Raw genomic sequence first — 27510 nt, 5'->3', positions numbered from 1 at the left:
AGCCATTTTCTTTTACAATTACATGGTATTGGTTAAGAAGGTTCAGGCATTGTCTACCTCAGATTTCCGTGGCAAAAGCTTTGAAGCCCATCTCCCACCCCAGAAGGGGAGCTTCTCTAGATGAGCTTTAAGATTCTTGGTACCAGAGGGGGGACCAGGTCCTGGGTTCAACCTCCCGTCCAACTGCAAGAACACAACACACACTCACCAGGACATGGAAGCTGAGACCCGTGCTACTCTCTCCTGCCACCTGCTGGCCCTTCCCTTCATCTCTGGTTTCTCCAGGACACTGGTGGTGTGCGCTCAGGATAATACATTTCCAGGAGGCCGTTGCCACCCAGAATCCCCCGGGGTGTGTGCAGGGGAGCTGCCTAAAAGGGTAAAGCTTGGATGACTTCCAGTGGTTCTTGCTAAATCTAGGAAAACCACAAATTCACAGATAATAAGGGCTGCAAAAGACCTTGGAACTGGTTCTAACCCAAAGCCCTCAAACTGATAGCTCATGGGCAATGGACAGCCCACAGGCAGACCTGGTTTGGTCCAGCAATGTTAAATTATTTTGACCTAACATACAAATTGGGAAATTTGACTTAAAAATTAGGTTTCTAATGTAATTTGCTACTGGATATCAGAAGTCTCAAAGCTGAGTGGTAAGTAGTTAGTTGAGTACATCCATGTTCTAGTTGCAAGACACATCAATAACCAGATTACGATGGTGCCTGTCACAAAAGACCCTACCCTTGGCCCATGTGGAGGATTAAGCGGTGACCTTCCTTAAGTCTACCTTTCTAGCCTCTGCCCACTTTGGGAGAAGCCAGCTGCCGGGGAAGGGGGTGGGGAGTGGGAATGGGGGCTGCGTTGGAAGAGGCAGAGTGAAGAATCAGACCTGAGCCAGAAGGTGGGTTGATGTATTGAATTATATTTGTGATTTCAAGTGTGATTTAAATTAGACTGGGACTTTTTAAAAATATACAGATATATAGTTTTATTGATTTCAGAGAGGAAGGGAGAAGGAGAGGTAGAAACATCAATGATGAGAGAGAATAATTGACCAGTTGCCTCCTGCACGCCCCACTCTGGGGATCCAGCCCACAACCCAGGTATGTGACCAGACCTGGAACGTGACCTGGATGTGACCTTCTGATTCATAGGTTGACGCAGGCCAGGCCGAGACTGGAACTTTTAATATGTACAAGGAAATTATCATTTTAAAATGGAACTGTTCCTGTATTGAGAAGTGATCAGAAAGTCACAGAATCTGGCCTATTCATCCAAGATGCATGATTAAAGGGTTGGGAAGGGAAATCAGAGTATTGAAGAAAGTGACTGGGGAAAAAAAGCCATTTCTTTTTTCCTTGCCCTATCAAGTTCAGCCCGTCAATGAATTGGTTACTCATTGGTTTCCCTTTACACTGCATTTCCCCATGGCAATTCTTAGCCAGAGCAGAGGAGCAGCTGTCCTCTTTAGCAAAGGTAGGAGCTCATGCAGGGTGTATGCGCACACTTGCTCACCTCGCCTCACCAGCCCTCATGTCCCTAACCTGCCTGATCCTACAGCACTGGGATTTATAATCCTTGATCTAGCCCTACTCTACATTTTCCAGTGGGCACAAGGAAGCCTGGAGGGGACCAGTGACTTGTCTAATCAGACAGAAAAGCAGCTGAGTTGTACTCTAAAATCCTGAAGGTAAAATCCAGGGGTGGAAAGGTATATGGCTACCTTTGCTTCCTTCTACTGTGTGCAGCCTCACCCATACTAGATCTTTCCTCCCATCCTTCTGACCCGGTAAGAAGATGTACCAGGACACTGGGTAGCTAAGGGAGCAGACGGGGTGGGAGAGAGAATCAAAGGGAAGTTGGGGCGGTGACATCTTCAGTTGCCCGAGGCCAGTCCTGTTCCCACCACCTCCAGCCCCACCCTGAAGCACAAACAGATGAAAGCAAGTGGCCTTCTTCCTGTCCCTGGATCATTCTACACTGAAGCCAGCTTTTAATTGGAACACAGGAGCTTCTTCAGAGACAACCTGTCCTGTGACTTGGTGCACAAGCAGAGGTTGTGTAGGGTGGGGACACCACGGCACTCCTCACCCTCTTGTTCCTCTCCATTTCTGAACTCATCACCTTTCCCTACGCCCCAGCAGCCAGGTATGATGTCTGGGAAGTGGCTGGGCATTGTCTCTTGGGTTAAATGCCCCAGGATGCAAAGGCAGAGAGAAGCCCCTCCCCCCTCATTCCTTAGCTGAGTCACTGGTACATCCAGGCAAGGATCCCCAGGCTCACAGAGTCCAGATCTAGAACTGTTGTCTTTAATCAAACAAACAACTAGTAAGAGTAGTCGCCTCCAAGAAGGGAAGCTGTAAACACTCATCACCCTTTTCTTCTTTGAAGTGGACTTTATTTATTAAATATATTTTTATTGACCCCAGAGAGGGAGAGGAATAGAGAGATAGAAACATCAATGATGAGAATCATTGATCGGCTGCCTCCTGCACACCCCTCACTGGGGATTGAGACTGTAACCTGGGCATGTGCCCTGACTGGGAATCCTACCGTGACCTCCTGGTTCATAGGTCAATGATCAACCACTGAGCCAAGGTGGCTGGGCTCCATAGCTGGTTTTAAATGTGGCAGCATACTGCTTTCCACCAGCAGAAGAGGGACCAAGTGGGAGGGGCTTTCCTTTGGGCGTGTGGGGCAGGAACATGGACCACCTTCTCCCTTCCTGTTGAAAAGGGGAATGTCTTCTAACCATCGGCACCAGAATAAAGCTTTTTCTGTAACCAAATTTAAGCTCTATTTCAGACCTTCCACCCCTTTCTAAAGACACTTAAAGCAATTCTAATTTTGAAAAAAGTTATGTAAGCCTCATTGATGCTGAGTACATTAACCATAAAATAAAAATTTCAGGCCCGGCTGGGGTGGCTCAGTGGTTGAAAGTCGACTCACGAAACAGGAGGTCATGGTTCGATTCCTGGTCAGGGCACATGCCTGGGTTGCAGGCTTGATCCCGTTGGGGACGTGCAGGGGCAATCATCAGTGATTGTCATCATTGATGTTTCTCTCTTTCCCTCTCCCTTCCTCTCTGAAATAAAAAATATATATTTTTTTTAAATTTCAGTTTTGGAGGAATGTGTTATAATGAAGTTAAGAGCTTCACAGCTGAAGAGAATTCTGGCAAGGCAGAGCTAGGTAAAAGGGCACTGCTTCTAATATTTTTCTCTACCTTTTTCAGTCTGTAATTATGACCTGTTGACCCTGAATTTGACCAGAGTGAAAATGGTTCAAGACCAACAGAAGAGCCTGTAACACCTGAAAGATCCTTCTCTCAAAAGCATGTCTCAGAGACGATAAGCAAATGTTAGTCTTCTCTATGCAAGGCAAACTGCTGAGGCAGAAACCAAAACACCAGCCAGAGCGCAGGCAGCTAAGGCCTCATCTAGGCAGGATGTGAAATGTCAGGCCTTTCGTCTTATATTTTTACTGTGTGGTTACAGGATGGGGTTGATGTGGGAATGAAAAACAATACTGACTCGGGAGAATTCCTTCTTTTTTTCAGCCTTAAATATTGACACCCACTCACCAGGTTTGGAAACTAGCAAAAGCTACACGGGCTTCTAGGGTGAGCATTCATTTCCCTTGGCCTCCATTCCCTGGCTGTCCACAAAGGCAGAAAATGCCAAGTCAGCGCCAATCGGTGCATGCCAACAGCAGAGGGCACAGACCTGTTTCTTTTCTTTTTTTGTCAGTCCTCACCCGACCGAGGATATTTTTTTCCATTGATTTTTTTCTTTTTTTTCCAGAGACTTGTTTATTTCATTTGGCTACAGTGCCGAACTATAGTCACAACCACTATGGTAGAAAGCTCAAGAGTTCTTCCAATAACTGCTACAACCATGAAATCAGAAAGACAAATGAAGCAAACAAATGAGACAAAAAAACAGAGGTACATACATTCTAACAATAAACCATAGTTAATACATGGCATTTGATAGGCATTTGTATTTTCAGTATACTCCTGAGTCTGATAAGTATACTTACGCATCTCTACATTTTTCCATATGAAAGGTCTGGTTTCAACCTATATTCCCCATGTAGAATAATTTACTCAAAACCTTAAATCCCAGAATTCTAGTAGCTAAGGCCATTAAAACCAAAAAGATGCAGGTATTGACTGCCCTGATTAGTGAGAAATATAATCCAAATGCCGACTAATAAATATTTAAGAATTCAAATATGCCTTTACAGCTGGGAGAATGTTTCTGTGGCTCTCTCTACCCCAATACCTCTCTGAGTGACGTCAGAGTACGCACTACCACAGAAGCGGTGAATGTATTAACAGAACACAGGTCTGGAGCCACTACCTTCACCAATGGTACCATTCCAACAAGTCTTCATGTTGGCAGACTCACCCTGGTCAAGACCTCAGGCAGAACCTGGGGCGGGGTGGGGGGGGGGTAGGGGGGGGTTAAATTGTAACCTTCAAATTCTGACCCTTGCGCTCCAGGTTCCATGGTTCTCTTCCTGGAATCCTTGGGCAATCTTCGCTTTACTCTAATTGCATCTTCTCCTTCAAAGAAGCAAAGCTCAGTTTGAAGGTATCATGTCAGGCAGCCGAGAACCGCCTTCTCCCTACTTGCACATCCCTGAGACTGAGTCTTGGAGGAGAAAGGTGAAAACCCACACACATACACACACACTTGGTTCTACTCAAACTATAAGCTTTATTGCATTTTACATATCATTCATCCAGGACATGGTAAATAGGCAGGTGGCACCATCTCATTTGTGAAATGACACAATGCACATCAAGTCTCTTGCTCCAGGTGAGGCCCACGTGTGTCCAGCAGAGAAGAGCTCCCACTTCGCAACGCTGGAATGTGAGCCTGTCGGGCGCCAGCAGTGCTGTCCTCATTTCTGGGCCTTCACATACATTTAGCTTGGACTTTAAGTTTTTAATTTTACACTGACAGTTTGTTTCACAATCTACTTTAAAATCAAAAGGTCATGCGCTCATTCTTCTATGATCATTCTGAGTATGGGATTTGTTACACACACAGTGCACACGTGCTTCAAATCAAACAGAGAAAGAGAAGGCTTCAATCTCACAGCTCAGGAAGGCTGGGCAAGTGTTCATTTCTCCATCCTGCTCAGTTTTTCCCATAACCTGTTCCAGCCTGGAAAACGAGCGTCCCCTCTCGGACAGATGGGACAGTGGGAGGAAGAGCTGTTTTTAAACTGGAGGCCACAGCTGAACTCTCCCTTTCTCATCTTGCTGTATGCGTGGCCCCCCTTCCTTCCTGAGTGGGGAAAACCATTGGCACTAAACAGTAAAAAAAAAAAAAAAAAGGCTCACCAAACCCATGCTTCAAAAAGTTAAAACAATATAACAAAAGATATTGCAAGGGTTCAACTACAGCCTATGGCCGCCTGCGAATGCACAAACCTTCCATGTTGGTAAACTGCCCAAGCACTGTGACAAAGCTCTCTTGCCCAAAGACTGTCATCTAGATCCACAAAGGCCCATAAGAAACGAATTCTAAAGCTACAGGAATATAACGGAGCAGTTTGTGAAATAAAGTGAACCTCACCTGCATGCAGATCTAACAGAATACAGAAACTGGAGACAGTTGGAAAGAGAAATCCTCAGGATGTACAAATCTGATCAAGGGCACAACTCATAAAATACCACTAATTTGGAATTTTCCGATAGGAAGTTACGGAAACATGCCAACGGCAAGAAATGAAATGACTTCAGTGCCAAGAGTCTGACCTGTTGACACTGAACCAATGTTCTCAAAAGAAAAGACCCCTGCTTTCTCTGGGACCGAGACCTGAGGGGAAAACTCCCCAGCACACAGGCAGAGGCAGCGGCCGGAGGAAATCAGCACAGAGCAGCTGAAAAGGCTTGAGCTTCAAATTCAACTTGGAGAATTCAGAAGAGAGGCCCCTGACATTTAGAAGCTGAGTTATAGAACATTTAAAAAATTTAACATGCTTGACCTACACCCAATCAACAGTGTGTCTGGGAAAGGTCATCCACTGTGACCCAGTGGGCCTCTGGGGAGAGATGCATCTATCAGTGAGAGAAGATACCCTCGTAGAACCAGCCAGATTGAACCTATGATAGATAACTTTTTTGTTTTGTTTTTATAGCCAGAGGCTCTCCAAAACCATCTTAAGGATAGGGATTACAAGCAAATTCTAACAATGTCTTTCCAAATTAAAAAAATATTCTTTATTATTATATTTAAATCACAGAACTCCAAGCTGAATATCATTAGACAAACACACACATAATTAATTTCTGGAATTGTCTCCCATACTCTGTCTCAAAATTTGGCCAACTTATGCCTCCGGGAGTTTTCCAGTTCATCCCCATACCCCAACTTGAGATAAATAGAAACACTGGAGTCTTCTGGTTTTAGCCACAGTCCCAAGGTGCTATCACAGATAGATCTGTTGGAGGTCACTGCTGCTGGGTTAGAACAAGAATAAGAATGCTACACGTACAGTTCTGGGTGTGGTTAAAATGTGAATCTGTATGCCTCCTGGCCTGCAGGCTTTGTTCTTTTGTTTCTTTCTGCCGGGGTTCTCTTACACACTTCAATAAAAATATATCTTCTATTCAGAATCACACTGGAAAGCAGGTGGTTTGAATGAGCAGTCCTGTTACATAATAAGTTACTGAGTCTACAATGGAGAAATCTGAACTCTGGGGTTACAACTCAAAATAAATATTATTTCAGGGTAAATAAACAAATTACTTGGCTGGCTAGTGAAATGCTTAATTCTTTTTAAAAAAATAATTACAACATGGACTTTTGCTTTATGCTGTATTCCAAGACAAAAATCAGGTAACCTACATCGATTCCTAGAGCCTCCCTTCGATTTCTCCCCTCAGTGCTGAGACATGACTCCAGGGCCTGGAAGCTGTAACCTCTGAGGCCTGGGTTACTTGGTGCTCAGGTGAAAACTGCCACACAAGGCCAACCTGGATTAACACCAAATGTTTCTTTAAGTCTGATGGTACCTAGAAGGAGGCCCTCACTCAGACAATGAGGATGCAGAAAGTGGAAGCTAGGGCAAGCTGATTGCTGAGGACAACTCTGCTACTTGACTCAGACAACACAATGGAACATGAATGAAAATATCACTATCATCTTCAAAACTCACTGTCATCTTTTTCTAATCAGGAATTTGACGGTGAGAGGAACATTCCTATATATTGCTCACCAATACATTCTCCTTAATAGAAGTGAAGCTATTTTAAGAATATAAAAAGCTTTTCAAGACATCTGTTTTCAGGGATTAACCACAGTACCAGAAATACTTTTCAGAGTTGGTTCGTTCTAAAGTCTATCCCAAGAAAAAGAGCAGCCAACTTTCGTGAGCTACCAAGACATGTTCGGGCACAAATATTTTCACTTTCCTAATTTTCAAGTCCAACTATATCTGATATATATATGTACATATCTGATCCTTTTCTGTCGGCAAAAAAAGGAACACCTTTAAAAAAAAATTCCCAAGTTGATATTTGTATAGACTGAGGTGGTTTGTTTTTCATAACTCAGAACATGGATGACATCAAAACGTCTGCAACTGTCCCTAAATTCACATCTTTAAAAGGTCCATCTCTCCATTCACATGAATTCATCTGAATCATTGCCGTCCTGTAGGAAACAAAAAAGTGAAACCATAAAAGTCTTCAAAAATATGTAACTCGATTTGTAAAATTTATAATTAAGTCTTAAGTAACAACCCTCCTTATGCCTAACTGTAGAGTTCAGAAAGGAAAAAGTAAAATAATTAAACTCACTCATCACTTCTCTATCTTAAATTGTTAATTGTTTAGAATAGGTTGTTAGCAGCTATAGTCTCTAAGGCAGTGGTTCTCAACCTTCCAATGCAGCAACACTTTAATACAGTTCCTCATGTTGGGCCTGGATTACACAACAGGTGACCAATTATATCCAAACTATGAAATAAGGCCCAACCAACTGAGTATAGGATGTAACAGAAAAATGCAATTGCTCCTTCAACAAATACGCCAAATAATATGAGATCAAATATTGCCTCAACGTTCTTATGCCAACAATGCTGCTGAAATGCAAAAATACTTTTGGCCTAAATTTCACTATTTTGAGCTTCAAGGTTGTCACATTATTTGTGACTTGCAGATGGGTTTGGTTTTTTGTTTTGTTTTTTAAACTAGGAAAAGTTATTAGGAAGTTATTGAAGTTATTAGGAAGCCATAGGATTTCAAAGTTAGCTGGCTTGACAACTTTTTGATTAAAAAAAAAACATACATGATGGTATACAGATAAAGGGACTGATTTGATTGTATGGCTTACAAACTAAAGAATAAAATAGAGCCCAGACTCTTTTTGAGATACTGCATACCCTAAGAAACTGCCCTGGCCGGCTGGTGTGGCTCAGTGGACTGAGCGTTGTCCCATGGACCAAGAGGTCCCGGGTTTGATTCACCATCAGGGCACATGCCTGGATCGTGGGCTCCATCCCCAGTAAGGGGGTGTGCAGGTGGCAGCCAATGTTTCTATCTCTCCCTCTCCCTTCCTCTCTATCTAAAAATCAATAAAAACATATTTAAAAAAATAACATTCACAGTGTAAGTTCTGGTACATTGGCTTGAAAATGTCACTTGTTTCAGCTTCTCTCATGCTCCCACCGTATGACACCTGAGTGTTAGGGAAAGAGGACTTGGGCTTAAAGGTATACATGCTTTTCTCCTTAATAGCTCTTACTTGAGGTGGGTGGGCAAAAATGAGATACAGGTAAAAAACAAGGGTTTCTGTGAAGTCTGGGGTAACTTCCAGTTTCACTCAGTAGTTTTCTGTGAGCTTCTCTTCAATTAACAAAGCAAACTGAGGCCATAGTCAAAATGCCTTAAATAATAATTGTACAAAGAGCACACTAATGCCTGTCTTGTATGCAAACTCTGGAAGTGTGACTGCCCTAGAGTCCTAAACTGAGTAACAGCATTAGAGAGGTTGAATGAGTCATCCTATATCTTTTAAGGTGAGCTTTAGATCCCAAACACCAAGAATGAAAAACTCACCAATAATATCCAAAATATATAAGGAACTCATACAGAAGGAAGACAAACAATCCAATTAAAAAATGGGCAAAGGATCTAAATCAAGCATGTCAAACTTGCGGCCCACGTTTATTTAAACAAGGCATGCGGCCCGCCGGCTGTGCGTTTGACATGCTTGACCTAAATAGACACTTCTCCAAAGTGGACATACAGATGGCTAAGAGACATATAAAAAAATGCTCAAAGTCACTGATCATCGGAGAGATGCAAATTAAAACGACAATGAGGTATCACTTCACACCTGTCAGAATGGCTACCATCAACAAATCAACAAATGACAAGTGCTAGTGAGGATGTGGAGAAAAGAGAACCCTAGTACTACACTGCTGGTGGGAATGCAGACTGGTGCAACCATTATGGAAAACAGTATGGAGTTTCCTCAAAAAATTAAATATGGAACTGCCATTTGACCCAGTGATTCCTCTTCTAGGAATATATCCTAAGAAAACCGAAACACCAATCAGAAAGAATGTATAACCCCTACGTTCATCATAGCAGCACAATTTACAATCCCTAAGATCTGGAAACAGCCCAAGTACCCTTTGAGACAGCACGGAGGGACCTTCTCTTCAATTAGCAAATAAGTCAGTCAGAGAAAGAGAATATCACATGATCTCACTCATATGTGGAATCTAATTAACAAAATAAACTGATGAACAAAGTGGATCCAGAGACATGGAAGCATAGAACAGAGTGTGGAATCTCGAAAGAAAGGCGGGGAAGGGTGGGTGGTTGGGAGGCAATTAACCAAAGACCTTGTATGCATAACCCATGGACACAGACAATAGGGTGGTGAAGACCTGGGGCAGGGGGGTGGGCTGGAGGGGGTCAATGGAGGAGAAAAGGGAATATATATAATACTTTCAACAATAAAGAATTATTAAGGAAGAAGGAAAGAAAAAAAGAAAAACTCACTAAGATAATTTAGGTTGGTGACAATGAAAATGCATCATTCCCTATAAAGGCTGTGAGTTACATTTGCAAAGAGTTCCCATGTGTCTGAGAAACTGCATTTTAGGATTAGAGTAACTTTTAAATATATATCTGAACTCCAAAGCTTTATTAGGATAATATTTATATTCTAGACTCCCTTTAAGAGTCAATGTTTTTTTCAATATAGCAAAATAGGTTTCCTGTTATCCACTTACAAGATGATGAGCACATAAAATGTTAAAAGTAATTGTTATGGTTCCTCATACCAAACTTAGAATGGCCAGAAAGAACTTATAGATTGAAGAGAACTAACCTAAACAGAAGAGCACAAACTCAAAATTGAAACCAACTTAAGAGTGGAAGACTAATATTTGTATAAACTAAATTAAAAATTATCGTACATAAACACCAGCCTTTAACTGAAAACTGACTGATCATGTTGCCAAAAGGGATCATAAAAGGTCTGTATCCCCTTAACATAGATGATTACAAGGAGAATTAAAGCTTAGTCTTTTGAAGTACAAGAAAAAGCTATGAGTCCTTCAACTGCAAGAAATGATCAAAACCAGCACAAAATTTCCTTGGAAACTTGAATGTGATTCAAACCTGGAGCTCAGGAACAGGGGTAGCAAATAACAGATTATAATCCTTTGGTCTACAAATCTGATTTCCTAATCCTGGAACTTTTAACATCTGTTGATAATCAGATGCTATTTGTGTATATATTTACATTCATGTGTGTATGTGTTTATGTTTACTTCATAATTCCAGAACATCCAAACTTTAAAAATCCATAACGATGGGAATGAAAATGCCTGAAAGCATAACATAAGTGCCAGATTTATGCTGGAAAATAGCCCCTGAATAAGAGAAACCCTTAATAAGCAACTACCACCACAACAAAGACATTAGATTTGGGGGATGTTAAAGAAATCAGTTTAACTGTTAAACTACTTTAACAGTTTCAAGAAATCTAACAGTTTCCAGAAGGGATTAACTGTTTCTCATCTTCTGATACTGATACTTGTGGGAAAATAGCAACGAAGAACTAAAGAGTAAGAAATAATAATGACCATTTATATTTATAGAGTGACTAAGTCAAGGAAGAACTTTCACATATGCCCTTGTATAAATTTTAGAACAGCCTCATGAGGTAACATGCCTTCTTTTTATTGCTGATACACCCTCAAAGAGGTTAAATAACCTTATTAGGCTTATTCAATTAGTAAATGACAGTTCACATCTCTAAAGTTCAAATTCAAGGCTCTATTTACTTACATAATGCTACTCTGGAATCTTTCAGGAATAAATTTTAAAGACACATCTCTGACTCATAACGAATCCTCATAAATTTAGTCCTTCTAGGAATAAAGATATTATTCCTATTACATCTAGAAGGATATGAAGATATGAACAAGATGTAAAATCCTATTAACAATTCCAATTCATGCACTAAATATGGTGTTTGACTAGATGATTTTTGAGGGACCTTCAATTCTGTTAATAACTTTCAAGTATTAAAGCAGTGCTGTTTAACAGTATTTTCTGTGATGATGGAAATGTTCTATTTCTGTGCTAATATGGTAGTCCCTGGCCACATGTGGTCAATCTGACTAAGAATCTGAGTTTTTAAATCAAATTAAATTTTAATTAACTTAAATTTAAATAGCCACATGCAATCATGCCTAGTGTACTGAAAAACACAAATCTAAAGCACATATTTGTAAACTATATTATAAACATTCAATATAGCAAATATATTCACTCAGTTTTATTTTGGGTAAAGACAATTTAATAATAGCTCCATTGTGCTACCTCCAGACATTTCAAAATAAACTTTGGGAAAGATAGTACTCGTGAACAATATGTCAGTAAATAACTAGGTGCTAATGCTAGGAGATCTTTTCAGTACGATAAAACAGACTACCATTTCTCTTTAATTCAGGTCTTGAGGAACATGAAAACAATCAATGTAGTCACTTATACAGATAAGATCTTAAAGTTAATACTTCCGTTTAATTTTTTAATCGAAGGTGATAATTTTGTTCTCACTCAATTGTAATATAGAATGTATAGTCACATTCATATAGGACACTAATAAATAAAGGCACTCTTGCATGCCTGCAAGTAGGAAAGAGGGAAATGAATGAGAAAGCCCTGTAAGTACTAAGAGACCCACACTTCACAATGGACAAGGGATGACACAAGGTGCCCTACTCAAAAACAAACACATGAGGAAGTCCACAAGGAAGGAGAGGCAATGCCTAATAGAAGCCACCTGAGTGTTCTATAGTTGTGCAACATGTGAGTCAATATTGGCCAGTAACTCAATTATTAATAACTCCTACTGAATTATTTCAAGGCACAACATTAGAGCAAATAACTTGAGCATACCTGATTTGAAGACATATTCTCAGCTTTCATTAGTGATGAATAGCTCCTGGAAGAAAAAACACATTTAAAATAAGGTTAGCCAGCTGGCAAGAATTACGTGAATATTACATGTATCTAGCACTGCTGAGGGTCTTTCGAAAACAAACAAAAATACAATCCCTGCCCTCAAGGAGACTACAATATAAAAAGGATAAATATCCACAAACAATAAGATGTACATAGCACTTTTATAGTTTACAAAGCACTCACTCCTACTCAATAACTGTGTGGAAGGTGGCATTATATAAATGAGGAAATTCACCTATAGCCAAGGGCAGACATGATTCATATATCCATATCCAACTCATGGTCTTCCCCACTATAAAAAATGACTGGTGCCCTGGCTGGTTAGAGCGTCAGCCTGCGGACTGAAGGGTCCCAGGTTCGATTCTGGTCAAGGGCATGTACCTTGGTTGCGGGCAAATCCCCAGTAGGGGGTGTGCAGGAGGCAGCTGGTCGATGTTTCTCTCTCATCAATGTTTCTAACTCTCTATCTCTCTCCCTTCCTCTCTGTAAAAAATCAATAAACTATATTTTTAAAAAAAGATACTTTATTCCTAAGTATCTTAATTAAAAAAAAAAAAAATGACTGGTGCCCTGGCTGGTGTGGGTCAGTGGTTAGAATTTGTTGTTGGAATTTCACAAAAGCTGCAGAATACAGCATGCAAACAGCAGCTCTGCACATGCCAAGCGAATCTTTGATATGTCACTGCATGGGTTCATCACGCTATAGCCCTGCTTCACATTCTTCTACCTTCTGCAGCATATGGAAGTCGTTTTTGTGGCACATGTTTCTCAGAAATGAACACACCAACTGTTTTTGGTTTTCTGAGGCCCAGGGTAATTTATTAAAATAAAAGCAGTAAGGACCTGGCGGGAGTGGCTCAGTGGTTGAGCATTGACCTGTGAACCAGGAGCTCACAGTTCAATTCCCTGTCAGGGCACATGCCCAGGTTTCGGGCTCAATAACCCAGTAGGGGGCATGTGGGAGGCAACCGATCAATGATTCTCTCTCATTATTGATGTTTCTATCTCTCTCTCCCTCTCCCTTCCTCTATGAAAACAATAAAAATATTTAAAAACAAACAAAACCAAAAATGAATAAACTATTCTAAATCCCATAATCACTCAAAATTCCACATATTTTATCACACTGATGAGTTGATCATTTTTCTTCCACTCCTAACAGAAAGCAGACTTGCAATTCTAGGTAATATCAAATGTTTAAATCTAGCATTAGTCTGATTCATGTTAGCAAATATAACTCAGGATAACACCTGGGAATTCTATGAAGCTCCTCATTTTGTTTTAGCAGAATCCCCAACAGGAACACGTGTGTATATGGATAACTAATGAGTTCCAGTACTTGATCATAATACCGAATTCTGACCCAACAATCTTTCTAATAACCCAGGTAATCCAAAGAAACTGGGTTAGGATATGGCAAGACAGCTCATTTTGTTACTATACCATTCCCAAAGAGAATAACACATCAATACTTTTTTTCCCCCTATTGGTACACTTACCACATGATATCTATGGATAACTGGGAAAATCTAGGAATTAGTCACAGAATTAATTTTCTTCTCTCACAAAGAAAAACTGTGGGCCTCTTCAGGTATAGTACTATACATCTGTATAGATTCAGTATGGTGGACAGAATAACGATCCTACCCCAAGATGTTCACATGCCAATCCCCAGAACCCATAAATATGTTACTTAATATGGCAAAAGGGACTATTCTGCAGATGTGATAAAGTTAAGGATCTTAGATGGGAGATTATTACCATAGATTATCTGGATGGGCCCAATGTCACCACATTGGAACTTGAAAGCAAAGAAGCTGTGATCAAAGAGGGGATTATGACCATGGGAAAAAGGTCAGAGATGCAATGTTATTAACTTTGAAGATGGAAGAAGGGGTTACAAGCCAAGAAATGTGGGTAGCTCTAACAGCTGGAAAAGAAAACAGATTCTCCCCTAGAGCCCCAGAAAGGAACATAGCCCAGCTGACACCTGGATTTTAGCCCAGTGGAAACCACATCAAACTTCTAACGTAGAGAACTATAAAATAATAGATCTAGGCTGTTTTAAACCACTAAATTTGTGGTAATTTGTTATAGTAGCAATAGAAAATTAATAGAGTCAAGTATTCTTATGGCCCTATACACCAGAATTTCAGGATCCAAATTATATTTTTAACTACTATTTATTATTTTAAAATGTAGTGTTTTGATGCCCTGGCCAGTGTGGCTCCGTTGGTTGGAGCATTGTCCCATGCACCACAGGTTGTCAGTTCGATTCCAATCAAGGCAATTACCCAGGTTGTGGGTTAGATCCCCGGTCAGTGTGTGTATGGGAGGCAACCGATCCATGTTCCTCTCTCTCTCTCTCAAGTTCAATAAAAAACACGTTAAAAAATAGTAGTGTTTTGAAAAAGAAATTAAAGACACAGACAACAGTATGGTGATTACCAGAGAGAAAGGGGGGTAGGGGAAGTAGAAGAGGATATGGGGGGATAAATGGTAATGGAAGTAGACTTGACTTGGGGTTGTGAACACACAATATAATATACAGATGATGTATTATACAACTGTACAACTGAAACCTATATAATTTTATTAACTAATGTCACCCCAATAAATTCAATAAAAAAGAAAAAAATGCAGTGTTTTGGAGCAGACCTCACTACATTAATTTGAACTTTCAAAATGTAAAACACATAAAATGTAAAAAAGAGGTTTTAAAAACAACTTTTAAGAGTTACTAGCACTGGCCTTTAGAGCTAAGACAACTCTATTCAAATATCATAGCTAGTCAATGCGAAACTCTTAATATAGCATCTTTTTTTTTTTTTCCTGAAGATGTTTACAAACCAAACTTTGAGGATAACTTATTATGGTTTATTCAAAAATGAAATTAGCTATTTTATTTCATACACTCTCATATCCTGCCCCTATAAAAGGGTAATTCACTTGACCAACATAGTATAAATGTCTTTTTCTAACTCATTTAAAGCTCTGAACTTGTTTTATATCTCTTCCTCCACCAGCATATCATTCTTTTCTTTTTTCTTTTTTTCAGGGTATCATCCTGATTAAAATCACAGTGAAGAATCTTCAAGGTCAATACCAATACTATAGCTCCAACATACCTAAGTTCGTCCATTTCCCTCTTCTTCTTCATCTCTTCCTTTTCTCTCCTTTTCATTTCCTGAATTTGGGCTTTTTTCTCATTCCTTTCCTCCCGGTCTCTGCATTCCTTCTCTGCTGCTAGGTCTGGGAACCGCTCCGTTTTGGTCTTTTCTAATCGGTTCAAGATCTCATTTACTTTCTTCTCCACTGTCACAATTTTCACCTTTCAGGGAGACGGGGAAAATATTGAATCTTTATTATATGATTTCCCCCCAAGAACAGGGGAGAGGCTTTCCAGGGGCTCAGCCACCCAGCCTAATTTTCTTTAAATAACATACATCATGCTGAGCCCTCAACAACAAAGATGTTAGACAGAAAAGACGATATCCCACTCAGTGGCAGGACTCCGCCTCCCTCGGTGGTGCAGAACACTTACATCCTTCTGCCTGTGAAAGCCTATCTGTCCCACGTCCATGTCAGCTGTTTTCTTCAGGTTAGACCACGGTGTATATACCACATTAACGTTGTTCATCTTGCAGCCTGCCAAGAGAGACTATCTTCAACATGCAGGCAGGATGACACTGAGCAGTGATCCCTTACCCACTGGCAAACCACCATAATCCAATGAAGGAAAAGCTTAGCATGAACAAGGCATCAAGTGTTCAAACCACAAAACACCCACAAAAGGCAAACGGTAAAGTTGACAAACACAATTCAAGCAAAATTATGACAGTAGAAAGCAGGGGTCCGTGGGTTTGCTTTAGGGACTTCTGAGACTCCCTAAAATTGAATGCAAAACTTACTATATACTGTTTTTAAAGAGAAAGGTCCAAACAGATTTGCTCAGATTCTCAGAGGAGTCCTTGATCCAATAAAGGATAAGCAGCAAGATAAAGCAAAAAGCCATGGCCTGGGATTCCAAAGACCTGCACTCTATCCTGGCCCTACCACAAACCAGCTGTGCCACCTTGGGAAAGTCCGCACAGCTCTCGGAATCTCATCTGAAACATGAGGTCACTGGACCGGTGTAGTAAAATTTTTGTTTTTGTTTCTTTTAGCAGTGGAACCTCTTTTACCAAAGAAACATATTAAAGCAGAGATGCTCTGGATAAAAGGGATGCCAGGTGCCCTCCTGTTTATTCCTTCTTTGTCCTTTGTCCTTACCACCTTCACTTCACATTTCCCCCTCTACACCAACAGCCTTAGGCAGCTCAAAGAATCACAGGTTAGCCCTAGCTGGATTTGCTCAGTGGACAGAGCATCGGTCCTCAGACTGAAGGATTGGGATCTGATTCCGGTCAGGGGTATGTACCCCGGTTGCAGGCTCAATCCTGGTTGGGGTGCATGCGGGAGGCAACCAATCGATGTGTCTCTTTCACATCGATGTTTCTCTCTGTCTCTCCCCCTCCCTTCCACTCTCTCTAAAAATAAATGGAAAAATATTCTTGGGTGAGGATTAACAACAACAATAAAAATTATCAGTTCAATCGTTGGTCCAACACTCTTTAAGGCCCTTCAAAATTAGGTGACAATATATTTCAGCTTATTAAATCACCATGTACACTGGAGAAATCTGTGACCACCACCTTACTTTGCTTATGAAGTATTACTGCCTGAAAATTTGTAATGCGATCCTATTCAAGAGGAAGCACCAGACCAATCCAAATCATGGGATATTCTATAACTGGTCTCCATTCTGAAAGTATTAGTGCCCTGAAAGACAAAGAAGTATCTCCGGATAAAAGGAGACTAGAGAGACATGCCAAGTAAATATAACACATGATCCTGAATTAGAAAAAATGCTATGAAGGGACAGTAGTGGAACAGTAGGAAAACTTATATACAGACTGTATATGAGATAACAGCATTTGATCCATGTTAAATTTTCTTAATTGATCATTGTAATGCATTGACTTAAGAAAATGTCCTTATTCTGAGGACATAAATGAGAGGTTATGATGCCTCAATTTCCTTTCATATTACTCAAATAGGAAAGTTAATCATAAGTATGTCACAGAGAGAAAGCAAATAAATATGGAAAAATTGTTGAACCTAGGTGAAGAGTATATGAGAGCTGTATTTTTCTTGCAACTTTTCAAGATAATAAAATAAAGTTTTAAAAAAACTCCAATGAGCAAGGGGGATACAAACATGGATTAGACAATGGATTCTGCCTTTCAAGACTAAAGGAGTGCAGGTAAGTACATAAATAACTTCAATTAAAAGTAGAACTCATCGAGTATCGGAAAGGTACAGGTAAAGTGGTAAGATGGTACAGAGAGGGCAGTGGTCACTCAAAGCTGGAGAAGGGAAAGGCTCCATGAAAGAGGTTAGTATAGCTTAGTGGGAAAGACAGAAGACTTTAAAGTCAGAGTGTCTGACTTCAAATGCAGTCTCTACCACGTCTGATACCTTGGGTAAGTTCCTTTAATTCTCTTTCAGCTCTGCATCCCCATCTATAAAATGACAATAATAATATCTAACTCAGTAGGGCTGATAAATAATTTGTAAAGTTTTTACCACAGTGCCAGGCATATCATTAACATTCAATGTTAGCTATTACTACAACTATTATGTTGACCTTGGTCCTCAGCGTGGATGTGGACTTGTGATGGTTGAAAAGGAGGACAAAACTGAAAGCAGAGGGAACGATAAAATCATGTGCCACATAACATTTCAGTCATGGAGTTGAAAATGTCCTACTGACTAGTGATGTATGAATGGCATCTGGAAGAAGACACTCAAGGGGTTCATCCACGACTGCCAAGGATGAGGAGTTTGCAAAAATCAACAAGGCTGTGGTTGACATGGCAATCAACTTTTACCTGTGTGTGGGTAGGACAACTGAGGAGCTCCTAGAGGTGGTTCCTGAGGAATTAATGAGGAGTTATAGGAACTGAACAGGAACACATAGCTGAAGAAGAGGCAAGAGAACGGGAAACTTCAGGAAAAGAAAAAAAGAAGAATCCGTAGGAAAATTCACAGTGGAGGAGATTTTAGCAGACACTTTTGCAGACCTCAACAAGATCCTTAAAATTAGAAAACATGGACCCCCTCACCCCAACTGAAAGGTTTTCATTAATAGAGAAGAATATTTATGGTGCATTACTTGCTTGCAAGCAAATCTGATGGGAAAAACAACAAAACAAAAACCAAACCAAGGAAACCACCATGGTCCTATTTCTGAGAAGAGTGACACCTCCTCAAGAAGAGCCCCAGCAGCTCCTATAGGAGGTGTCCCAGGAAGAGGCATTGTTATCCCAGGAGATGACAGATCTGCGTGTTATTGCCCCCGAAGACCTTTCAGTGGGACAGGACGTGGCGGTGGAAGACAGTGACATTGATGATCCCACCCTGTGGAGCCTAGGATCATGTGTATATTAGTGTCTTCATTTTTAACAAAAAAGTTTAAAAAGTAAAATAAAAATTTTTAATAAATTATAAATAGAAAAAAGCTTATAGAATAAGGTTATAAAGAAAATATTTTTGTACAACTGTACAAATGTGTGTTTTAAGCTCTTACTACAAAGAGTCAAAAAGTTAAAAAATTTTAAAGTTTATGAAGTTAAAAAGTTACAGTAAGCTAAGGCTACACTGAAGAAAGATATTTTTAAATAAAAGTAGGGTAGCATAAGTGTATAGTATTTATAAAAGCTACAATACTATACAGGAATATTCATGGCCTTCACTCACCACTAGGCCTTCACATTCACTCACTCAATGATTCACTCAGAGCAACTTCCAGTCCTGTTACATTCATCGTAAGCACCCTATATAGGTGTACCATTTTTTATCTTTTATACCACACTTTTTACTGTACCTTTTCTATGTTTAATCACACAGATACTTACGATTGTGCTATAGTATTTACTACATGAACATGTACAGATTTGGAGCCTAATAGCAATAGGCTACATGTGTATTAGGCTATACTATCTAGGTTTATGTAAGTTCACTGTATGATGTTTGCACAAGGACAAAATTGCCTAGTGATGCATTTCTCAGAACACATCCCCATCATTAAATGACATATGACTGTATAAGCAAAGATAGAAAAACAGCAAATACTTGGTTTGGCTGGAGTGTGAAATATTTGAGGGGAAAAGGAGTTATGTAGTCAGATCAAAGATGCTTAATGCCAGCTTAAGAAGTTTGGACTTAACTGTATAGACAAGGTGAGGGTGTCATGAAGTATCTAAGCTTTTAGAAAGTTTAATCTGGCAAGAGAGTATAAGATGAATATAAAACAGGCTGACCAGACTCTATGAATACAAACAAGTTTAACCCCAAGTCCCTTGATTCTGAGTGCTGAAGGTGGTCAACCACGGAGGAAAATACTTTACTCGGTGACACAAATGGAGAATACTTAGCAAAGCTCACAGCAAGGAAAACCTCCTTCACTCCTCAGCATCCTCTGCTACTGACTCACAAGAGTGAAGCTCTTACTTAGGCCCAGCTCCTTTTTCTAAGTGAGCTGTCGCTGTGCAAGGCTGAAGAGGAGAGAAGAATAATTCTGTGTTATGACTCTTCTGTTTCTGTTTCCTCTAAAACTAGTAGAGATTAAGAAAAAAGAGGCTGGGCCAAGAATAAGAGTCTAAAGCTCTTTTAATAAAGTCACATCTGCTAGCCAGGGGCATGGAAATGGGACAAGAACACGTGAAAGAGGTTGCAACAAACAAGAAAAGAGAATATAATCGTTTTAGTTTGTATTATTTTTATGTCAATAAAATAGACAAGCACTAAGCCCAGTGTTACAGGCCCTACCTGAAACATTTATCACCAATTGTTCTCAACTCTCTCTGCACATTAGAATCACCTGGAGAGCATGTCAAGCATACCGATACTCACAGATTGCCCCAGACAAATTAAATAAGATTCTCTGGGGGATAAACAACTGATTTGATACGTTCACAATTTATAGGAAGAACAAAATAAGAGAAGACAAGAAGGAAAAGCAGGAGTGATTTGGAGTCTTGAGTCCTAGTATATAATGGCAAATAGTGGAAATAAAGACATCAAACAACATAAAAATAAAGCTGTGAGAGACATTTCTTGCTTAGCTATTAACACATCCTGATTTCTGAAAGTCTCTCTACAAATAACCTTAAAGGTAGGCAAGTACAGACAACTTACTATTCAAGGTAAGAAAAACAAGCCTGGCCAGCGTGGCTCAGTGGTTGAATGTAGACCTATGAACCAGGAGGTCACAGTTCGATTCCCGGTCAGGGCACGTTCCCGGGGTATGGGCTTGATCCCCAGTGGGGGGCGTGCAGGAGGCAGCTGATTAATGATTCTATCTCATCATTGATGTTTCTATCTCTCTCTCCCTTCCTCTCTGAAATTAATAAAAATATATATATAAAACGAAAAGAAAAACAAGGTAAAAGAATTGAGATAGGGTCATAAACATTAAAGCGGTGGGGAGATTACTTTTTAGTTCTTTGGTAGGTAGCAGAAATGCCATCTTAAAGAACAAAACAGGGCAAAGCCATATTACATGGCAGTCCTTTCACTCAAGCCAAAGTCAGGAATATTTTCTCTAAAATGTAATCCATTTCAGACACAGGGAAATCATTGCTAATTCTGAAAGCACCTCTATGAAAACTGACCTTGAATGCTATTGGCCTTCACAAGTTGGGCACAGTCCATCAATACGTCCTTTGGAATGTCTTCTATGTTCTCCCCCTGAAACACAAAAATAAACCAAATGGTCTACTACGTTGTTATTGATTGATACTGGAGCACTCACTAGGCTTTGCTGACTTACCAGGAACAATTTTATTAAAAGCAGAGGCTCTTCAACTGTATTTCAGAACACTGAAAACTGAAGCCTGTTACAGGAATGTTTATTTAAACTGAGAGAAGGCAGTGATATATAGAAAATACTGATAGATGATAAGTAAAAAAATACAAACACCGGGTATGATAGAAAACTATCAAAATATTAAGTAACTATGAGTAATTTCTCTTTCTTCTTCTCATTCTTACCTCTAGAAACGTTGTGGGGAAATGGTGTCTATTTTTGACAATTGGATGTCTTCTTAGCTGAGGTCCCTATAGCCTTTCTCTCAAAGAGACACCTTATAGTTCTGGAACTCAAACATCTAGTAGGTCATCTATCCTCAGCCTTAATCAGGAAGCAACCTCTTGGTGTGTTAAATGAAACCATTCACTATAAGGAAGAAATAATATTGATTCTCTTCTCTACAGATAATGTATCAAAGTCAAAGCTGAATAAGCAAAGCCATTTCAGAAGAAAAATATTTCAGAGGCAAGAGCAAATGGAAATCAGCCCAGTATTGACTTCTAGTAGGCATGGGATTACAGAAGCAGTTCTGTCTGGGGTTGAAACGTTCTACCGACATAAATACTTGAGATAAATTAAATGTATTCCATTATGTTTCTACTCATTTCCTTTATATTAAATGTGTTAAGTGGGACTCTCTCTCAAATATATAAATTTTGACACAAAACCAAGTGATTTAAGTGTGTCACTACTTTAATGATGTATCTCATCCTGTGCAATTCTCTGACCACACAGAGGATTCTGAATTTAACATCTTGATTACACAATGTCATCATTATGGATATCAACCATTATACTAGGCCCGTCGTCGGCAAACTGCAGCTCGCGAGCCACATGCGGCTCTTTGGCCCCTTGAGTGTGGCTCTTCCTAAGCCTTAGGAGTACTCTAATTAACTTAATAACAATGTACCTACCTATATAGTTTAAGTTTAAAAAATTTGGCTCTCAAAAGAAATTTCAATCGTTGTACTGTTGATATTTGGCTCTGTTGACTAATGAGTTTGCCAACCACTGTACTAGGCTATAATATAGTGATAGTGATGCCTTCAGGGGCTTCTACAATACACAGGAGCTGATGGACTCTATGCTAAATAAATCAAAAAGAAAATTAAAAAACAATAGCTACCAGTTTCTGAGTACCCACCACATGCCAGGTATTACATAGTCATACAAAATGGATAGTATTTCCCTCATTTTACCAATGAAGAAAATGAAGCTTAGTGAGGTTAAGTGGGCCAAAGTCCCACATATCTAGTTAAGTGACAGAACTGAGAGATAAACCCAGAACTAGAACCATGCTCTAAGAATTGGCCCAGAATATGGTACCTATGGAGTTCTTGTGGAAACATTCGTTTCTTGACCTTGATGTCAGGCTATATCCTAATATCCTTTCTTACTACCTGTGGCTGTCACTATTCCGGGAGCAATCTCCACTTCTGTTTTGCAACTTCCAGTATAATATGAGCAGAAAAACAAACCTCACTCAACTTAGCATTATTCATAAAGTCAGAGTAAACAAATTGAGTGCAGAGTCTAAGGTACTCTCAAGATGTAAAGATCAGAATTTTAACTGTGGGCTTTGTGCCATCTATGTTAATATGATAAGAAACCTCTACATAAGTGAGATTTTTCTATGGGTTTTTAAAAATAAAAGAAGCCTAGGAAAGAGCACAGCTGAATATCTATGATCTTCAAGGTTTGGGTTGAATTCAACTGAATTCAGTAAAATAAATAAATAAATAAATAACACCTACAATGCTTAGCATGTGCCAGGCATTATTCTAAGTACTTCAGATAGACGAGCTCATCTAATCTTCACAATCCTATCCTATATAATAAAGAGGTAGTATTCAAATTAACCCTCACGCCCTCACAAGATGGCTGCCTACAACCAGATCAGCAGGGGGGTTAGTGAGGGACAACCAAACGACTGAAGAAGCAGGCTGTGTGGGGCGACCAGGCCGCAGGGGGTTAGTGAGGGACGACCAAACGACTGAACTAGCAGGCTGTGTGGGGCGACCAGGCCAGCAGAGGGGGGCAGTTAAGGGTGACCAAGCTGGCAGGGGGAGGCAGTAAGGGGTTACAAGGCTGGCAGAGGGGGATAGTTGAGGGTGACCAGGCTGGCAGGGGGGCAGTAAGGAGTGACCAGGCCGGCAGGGGGGGCCTAAACCGGCAGTCGGACATCCCCCGAGGGGTCCCGGATTGGAGAGGGTGCAGGCTGGGCTGAGGGGACCCTTCCCCCTCCCATGCACGATTTTCGTGCACCGGGCCTCTAGTCCTATATAATAAAAGGGTAATTATGCAAACTGACAAAACGGCAGAATGATCAGTTGCTATGACATGCACTGACCACCAGGGGGCAGATGCTCAACGCAGGAACTGCCCCCTGGTGGTCAGTGTGCTCCCACAGGGGGAGTGCAGCTCAGCCAGAAGCCGGGCTCACTGCTGGAGAGCGCAGAAATGGTGGTGGGAGCCTCTCCCACCTCCGTGGCAGCGCCAAGGATGTCCGACTGCCTAAACCAGCGGTTCTCAACCTGTGGGTCATGACCCCTTTGGGGGTCGAACAACCCTTTCACAGGGGTCGCCTAAGATCATGGGAAAACACATACATAATTACATATTGTTTTTGTGATTAATCACTATGCTTTAATTATGTTCAATTTGTAACAATGAAAATACATCCTGCATATCAGATATTTACATTACGATTCATAACAGTAGCAAAATTACAGTTATGAAGTAGCAATGAAAATAATTTTATGGTTGGGGCTCACCACAACATGAGGAACTGTATTAAAGGGTCACGGCATTAGGAAGGTTGAGAACCACTGGCCTAAACCGTCAGTTGGACATCCCTCAAGGGCTTCTGGACTGCGAGAGGGCACAGGCTGAGCTGAGGGACTCCCCAACCCCCCACCAAGTGCATGAATCTCGTGCACCAGGCCTCTAGTGACCCAATAAAATTGGTACTGTTAGCTCCCCTTTACAGATGATGAAATGAGCACAGTTAAATAATTTGCTTAGAGTCACAGCAAGCAGCAGAGATAGGATTCAAACCTAGGGTCTGAGCTCAGAACCACTTAGTCCTATTGCATTTCCAACACTTACTAGGTACCTACTAAGTACAAAGGTCTATGTCATTTACTGCAGGAGATCAACCAGGTAAGAGTTTCTGAAAGAGCACATATTTTTATTGAGCACAATATGTGCTTCTAAACAAAAATAACATTAAAACTTCTATTCAAACAAGTAAAAACTGGTGGTAATGCAAACTTGGGATAACCACCAGTATTTCCATTTTTTAACACAGCAGAACCCAAAGGAAAAACTTTCATGTGAACCAAAAGGAAATTTGGTAACACCACACTCTATTTTTTCTAAACTTAAACTTAAAATAGTTCCAAAATGGCAAGAAGTGGCCTAGGAGAATTCAGAATTTTGTTCCAGCACAGAGTTCACAATCTTCCTCTCTTCCTTTACAATACAGTTTTCAAAAACAAGAGTATAAGTCAGTGATGGCGAACCTTTTGAGCTCGGCGTGTCAGCATTTTGAAAAACCCTAACTTAACTCTGGTGCCGTGTCACATATAGAAATTTCTTGATATTTGCAACCATAGTAAAACAAAGACTTATATTTTTGATATTTATTTTATATATTTAAATGCCATTTAACAAAGAAAAATCAACCAAAAAAATGAGTTTGCGTGTCACCTTTGACACGTGTGTCATAGGTTCGCCATCACTGGTATAAGTAAAGATGGGGTACAATGTTTAACCTTGCTAGCAAATTAAATGACTATTATAAGCATAATGAAATAGTATCATGTATTTGGTTGCTTTTTTTTTAAGTTACAAAATTGCCAAACGTGTTGGGGAAACCTGTATTTATGTGATAGCATTTTAAATTAGCACAATACTTTCAGAGAGCAATCTGGCATAAAAAGGAGTTACCAAACTATTTACATCTTTGACCCAATAATTCTATTGCTGATAATTACTCTAAAAAATAATTCAAAAGAAAAAACAGAAAGCAGTTCATAAAAAATATTTCTTGCCCTGGCCAGTGTGGCTCAGTTGGTTAGAGTGTCCTCCCATACAATCAATGAAAGGTGGCATGTTCGAGTCCCCGTCAGGGCACATAGCCAGGTTGTGGGTTCGATCCCCATCAGAGCAAGTACGGGAGGCAATCGATCGATGTTTCTCTCACATCGATGTTTCTCTCTGCCTTTCCTCTCTCTCTTGTTGAAAACTGTAAACAATCTAAATTTTGACATAGAAGCTTTCATATTAATTGTGGCATACTGCCAACTCAAAGCAGTCAGTCAAAAAAAAAATGAAAATAACACAGTAAAATGAAAAAGTTTATAGACTGTCACTTCAAAAGTAATACAATAGCCCTAGCTGTTTGGCTCAGCGGAAAGAGCATCAGCCTGGGGACTCAAGGGTCCCAGGTTCTATTGCGGTCAAGAGCATGTACTTAGGTTGCAGGTTTGATCATCAGACCTGGTTGGGGTGTGTGCGAAGGCAACCAATCAATGTGTCTCTCTCACATCAATGTTTCTCTCTCTGTCTCTCTCCCTTCCACTCTCTGTAAAAACCAATGGAAAAATATCCTCAGGTGAGGATTAAAAAAAACTTTAAAGCAGCGGTCGCCAACTGGTGGTCCGCGAGGTCCAAAAGGTTGGCGACCGCTGCTTTAAAGCCCTTACATAACAACTTAAAAAAAAAAAAAGAGGGAGTAATACAATCAACCAGGCAATGCCAGGATGGAAGGTCAACTGAGACAAAAGAATCTAATTGTATTACAAGCTTATGACAAAACATCACTGAAGGGGGCTGGGGGGGTGGGGAGAGGGAGCTTATAAGTAACTTTGGAAAACTGTTTTGACTAGAAACTGTAAGGCGAAAAAACAAAAACAACTGCACATAAACACTGTACTTTAGTTGATATAGTTGTTTTGTATGGGAATATGGGTTAACAAATCTGAAACCATTTGCACATATATTGAAGTCAAATAAATACGCAAATAAAAGGTGGATGGTGGGAGCTAGGTTTCTCCCCGTCTGAGAAGGATCTTACAGATAAGCAAGGAGGAAAAGCAAGAATGGCCCATGTAGTAATGGATTGGACAGAGACAATGGTACGAGCTCCTATTTAGCTAAATGTGGACACAGGTAGAGATACAGAAACAACTGTTCATGAGTGTATACATGAATTAGTATAAATACATGTATTTTCTAGCTCTGTCAAGTGAGAGGGCCTTTCTGTTATTCTTCCCTCCAAACCCATAACTGCAGTCTATTCATGACAAAAACATCGTATTTTATAACCAATATAAAATACTTGACCAATACTTCTCAAACTGCCAAGGTCATGAAAAATAGGGAAAGACTGAGAAACTGTCACAGACCAAAGACTAGGCAGACATGACAACTAAATGTACTGTGGGACCCTGGATTAGATCCTGGAACAGAAAGAGAACGTTAATGGAAAAAATGAGGAAATCAAATAGAGTCTGTATTTTAGTTAATAATAATGTACCATTGTTGGTTTCCAAGTTGTGACAAATCTGTGGTAGTGTACGATGCTAACATTGAGGGAAACTGGATGTACCCACTCTTTGTAAATCTAAAATCATCCCAAAATAAAACATTTTAAAGAGCAATACACATAACAAGTATATATACACCCTATGACTCAACTATATAAAATATAACATATGGATGTAAAGACAAATTGGAAGAACAGTGGTTTTATGTTACTAGGGAACATTAACGTCTTCCTTTCCTACTATAATGGTGCTTTAAACCCCCAAAACCCCTGATAACTGGGAACAGCTGCCCTTGGTGATGCAGGAAAATCATGAGCCTTAGAAAAAAGAACCACAGCGTGATCTCCACTGGAGAAGATAGGAAGTCCAGTAGTGTCAATGGAAATGAAAGGGAGAGAAAGCAGAGGTGACAGAGAACACACCTGCACTGACAGAATAGAGCAGTGCTTCTAGCTGGGAAATAGTACTCAAAATCACTGGAATGTCCCTTAGTGATTCTCTACGTCAGGGGAAGACATCTCTTTATTGGCTAATTT

At 40.1% G+C, this 27510-nt stretch overlaps 1 protein-coding gene across 6 annotated transcripts in view; it reads right to left on the bottom strand.

Moving 5' to 3' along the window:
- Positions 1-4701: 4701 nt before the first annotated feature.
- The window catches only part of CCDC25 (coiled-coil domain containing 25), a 42159-nt gene continuing 19350 nt past the window's right edge, over positions 4702-27510 (bottom strand). For 3 of the 6 annotated variants that reach the window (XM_006081945.3, XM_014457066.2, XM_023756041.1), the window contains 5 exons: positions 21226-21301; positions 16053-16156; positions 15637-15839; positions 12443-12488; positions 4702-7670 (listed from right to left, as the gene is read on the bottom strand). In XM_006081945.3, the coding sequence (XP_006082007.1) occupies positions 7641-7670; positions 12443-12488; positions 15637-15839; positions 16053-16156; positions 21226-21301 (459 nt within the window). In that variant the 3' untranslated portion in view covers positions 4702-7640. Of the gene's footprint in view, positions 7671-12442; positions 12489-15635; positions 15840-16052; positions 16157-18028; positions 18073-21225; positions 21302-21604; positions 22100-27510 lie in introns of those variants that run through there. The other 3 variants (XM_023756059.1, XR_002829880.1, XM_023756063.1) reach the window with 3 other exon arrangements.

Source organism: Myotis lucifugus, unplaced genomic scaffold (genome assembly GCF_000147115.1).
Source record: "Myotis lucifugus unplaced genomic scaffold, Myoluc2.0 scaffold_1, whole genome shotgun sequence".
Lineage (NCBI taxonomy): Eukaryota > Metazoa > Chordata > Mammalia > Chiroptera > Vespertilionidae > Myotis > Myotis lucifugus.
Note: the sequence above shows the minus strand (reverse complement) of the source record. Positions and strands in the feature narration are given on the sequence as shown.